This window comes from Microtus ochrogaster, unplaced genomic scaffold, assembly GCF_000317375.1.
Source record: "Microtus ochrogaster isolate Prairie Vole_2 unplaced genomic scaffold, MicOch1.0 UNK11, whole genome shotgun sequence".
In the NCBI taxonomy this organism is placed as follows: domain Eukaryota; kingdom Metazoa; phylum Chordata; class Mammalia; order Rodentia; family Cricetidae; genus Microtus; species Microtus ochrogaster.
The window spans coordinates 283,576-286,734 of NW_004949109.1; the positions used below are offsets into that span (position 1 = coordinate 283,576).

Below are 3,159 nucleotides of genomic sequence, written 5' to 3' on the forward strand. Positions count from 1 at the left end.
CTAGTTCCAGGATAGGAACCAAAGCTACAGAAAAACCCTGTTTCAGAAAACAAAACAAAATAACAAGAAAAAAGAAAAAGAAGGCAGCAATGGTAAAAGACATTAAGTTATAAAATTTGTTCAGCTCTCTCTCTCCCTTTTTCTTGGTAGCGCTGGGATCAAACCTAATGTTCTGCACACAGTGCTCTACTGACAGGAATGGAAACGCTGCCTAGTGACCTTGAGGTCTCAAACACTTTGACAGACAGCAGACAGGCCTTTGGGACTCCCAACACAGGGCAGTCTCCTCTCAGCAGGGGTGGCCACTGACCTGGGGGTTCTCAGCATGACGTGGCAGCCTGCTCATCACCGCATCCAGCTCTTCGAACTTCCTCAGGATGGCCTGCACTTCCGCAGACAGCTCTTTGTACTCTGAGAACTGGTCTTGGAACACAGCTTTGTAACGTTCTCGATCGTCATCCGTCCGAATCACAGGATATTTTCTGAGGAAAATCACAAATCCGGGTGACAACTTTACCCTGCAGGAGGTCTGTGGTGGCACTTCCCTAGCAGGCTCAAGACCCTGGGTTCTATCCACAGAGTGGGAAACGCAAGCTGAATAGCTGAAACGGGTCAGCTCACTTAGTGCCCAGGCCTGGCGGGCCTTTCTTATTTTCCAACCTTACCCTGGATAACAAACGACAGCTCACCTGTAATCCCAGCACTTGGGAGGCAGAGGCAGGTGGATCTCTGTGAGTTCGAGGCCAGCCTGGTCTAAAAAGGGAGTTCCAGGACAGGCTCCAAAGCTACAGAGAAACCCTGTCTTGAAAAACCAAAAAAAAAAAAAACAAACGACAGCTCACATAAATGACTTTAAACACAGTGCTGGCTTGATGACAAACCAGAAGATGCTAGAAAAACCGAGATGGACTCACGCCACGTAGTCAGGCATCACGATGGGCTTGGGAATGTAGCCCGGAGGGATGTGCCCGCTTTGAAGCTCAGGGGTCGTTTTCACTGTTCTTGACTCTTTGAAATTAACTTCTTGGTCTCTCTGCCTGTCACTGGTGGCCACTTCGCACTGCAGGGAAAGAGATAAAGAACTGACTGTACGAGAGAACAGGGAAAGAGATAAAGAATTGACTGTACGAGAGAACAGGGAAAGAGATAAAGAATTGACTGCACGAGAGAACAGGGAACGAGATAAAGAACTGACTGCACGAGAGAACAGGGAAGAGTCCACCCAAGTTTCTGGGAGACAACGAAGCGGGAGTAGGAAGACGAAACGTGGAAAACACAGCTGTTGAGAGCTATGTGTCTTAAACACACAGCGATGGTCTCAACGCAACAGCTGAACAGAGTCACGTCTGGAAACGGCATCGGGGAGAGGCCGGCACCTCCCGCTCCTAATCAGCATATTACAAAGCAGTAAAAATATTACATATTCAGGAAAGAAGAAAAATGGCTGCAAAGGACTGGGAGAGGTTTCTAACAAAGCCAGCAGACGGGACACATGAGTGGAAGATGCAGAGGAATCTTCTAGAACACGCAGTCAAAGGTAGCTCAGCATTTAACAGCACCCAGAACACCCAAGGCTGGTAGATGCAAGAAGGGTCTGATGCATAAGGTAAGGTTCAGAAAGGCTAAGTGAACCCTCCAAGGTCACACAGCAACTAATCGGATGTCAGGAGCGATTTCCCCAAAAAGTATTGCAGAGACCATTGTCCTGGGGATGTTTGCAGAGAGCCCCACACCCCAACTGTATTGAGAACTGTTTGTTGGCAGAGCCCACCCCACACCCAACTATCTTGAGAGCTATCTGTTAGCGGAACCTGCCCCACACTGTTTGTGGTTGGAATCACAAAAGGAACGATTTCGCTTGCATAGAGAACACTAGGCGTGTCGACTCGTGACCGACTCATGACCAAGTGTCGACTTGTGACCATTGCTGCAAGATCCCTTCCTGCCCTTACCATGCCCCTGCCCCCCATCCCAACCCAAATTCCTCATCCAGGGGCTACATAAGCCACAACCATTATGCTAATAAACGGAGGCTTTGACAACAGATCTTGCTGGGCCTCGTTCCTCTTTCCCGCCCATGTCTTTTCAGATAGCGCCTCTTCGGGACCCTGGAATAACTGACCTGCCAGGCAGGTTACAACCCTAGACTAACTGACCTGCTAGGCGGTTACAATCAGAAAAACCCCAACTAAATTCTGCAAGTGCTTGATTTTTGTGATGCTAGAGCCTGACCCCAGAGGTTTTGAGCATGCCAGGCTAGCTGTGTTCCACCAATGCAATGCACTGTACCCTAACCCAAGATTCCCTGACACTTTATATGAAAAAGATGCAGAAAACCTATTTGATTAAATGTATATTGTTCACATGCTAAAGCACCCTGAAGTTCCAGGCGCATACTGGAAACAAGCCTGATGAATAAGGCAGGCAATGCCAGCCACAGCTGCAGGAAAACCCGGATGCAGAAACTCCTTTCTTCTCTACATAATACAAACAAAACAAAAACCAACAAAAGAGTGCAAACATGCAATGAAGAATTCTGAAGCCTTGCCCTCCATTGCTTTGGCAGCTTTTAAAAGTCCTTTGTCTTCCCACCTCCCTGCTTCCGGACTGGTCTTGAGGTTTGGTTTAACTTTAGCTCACTGTCAAAGCCACCAGCTCTTACCTCACCAAATGGCATAGGCCTGAGCTAGTGGAGGCTATTAACCAGCCTAAGAAAAAGGAACCAGGAAAGGAGAAGCTCCAAGCCCACAAGCCTGATGGGAGGAGATCACACCAAAAGCCTCGGGGACCCCAGGGAAACAAGTGGGGACAGAATAAGGAACAGAAGCAAGGTGTCTTACTGATGTCGTCTGCATGACAATGGCCCCCATGGCTCATCTGTTTGAATACCTGATCCCCAGTTGGTGGAACTGCTTGGAAAGAAATTATTGGAGGAGGTGTGTCACTGGGGTTGGCTTTGAGGCTTCAAACATCCATGCCATTTTCAGTGTGTGTGTCTGTCTCTGCCTCCCAAGTGGATCTCTGTGACTTCGAGGCCAACCTGGTCTACAGAGCAATCTTTTTTTTTTTTTTTTTTTTTTTTTTTTTCGAGACAGGGTTTCTCTGTAGCTTTGGAGCCTGTCCTGGAACTAGCTCTTGTAGACCAGGCTGGCCTCGAAC

The 3,159-nt window shown here is 48.1% G+C and overlaps 1 protein-coding gene across 2 annotated transcripts in view; it reads right to left on the reverse strand.

Moving 5' to 3' along the window:
* The window catches only part of Marveld2 (MARVEL domain containing 2), a 23,499-nt gene that overhangs the window by 5,823 nt on the left and 14,517 nt on the right, over positions 1 to 3,159 (reverse strand). For both annotated transcript variants that reach the window (XM_005366557.3, XM_026788974.1), the window contains exons 4-5: positions 915 to 1,060; positions 311 to 482 (exon numbers count right to left, since the gene is read on the reverse strand). In XM_005366557.3, the coding sequence (XP_005366614.1) occupies positions 311 to 482; positions 915 to 1,060 (318 nt within the window). The remainder of the gene's footprint in view (positions 1 to 310; positions 483 to 914; positions 1,061 to 3,159) is intronic.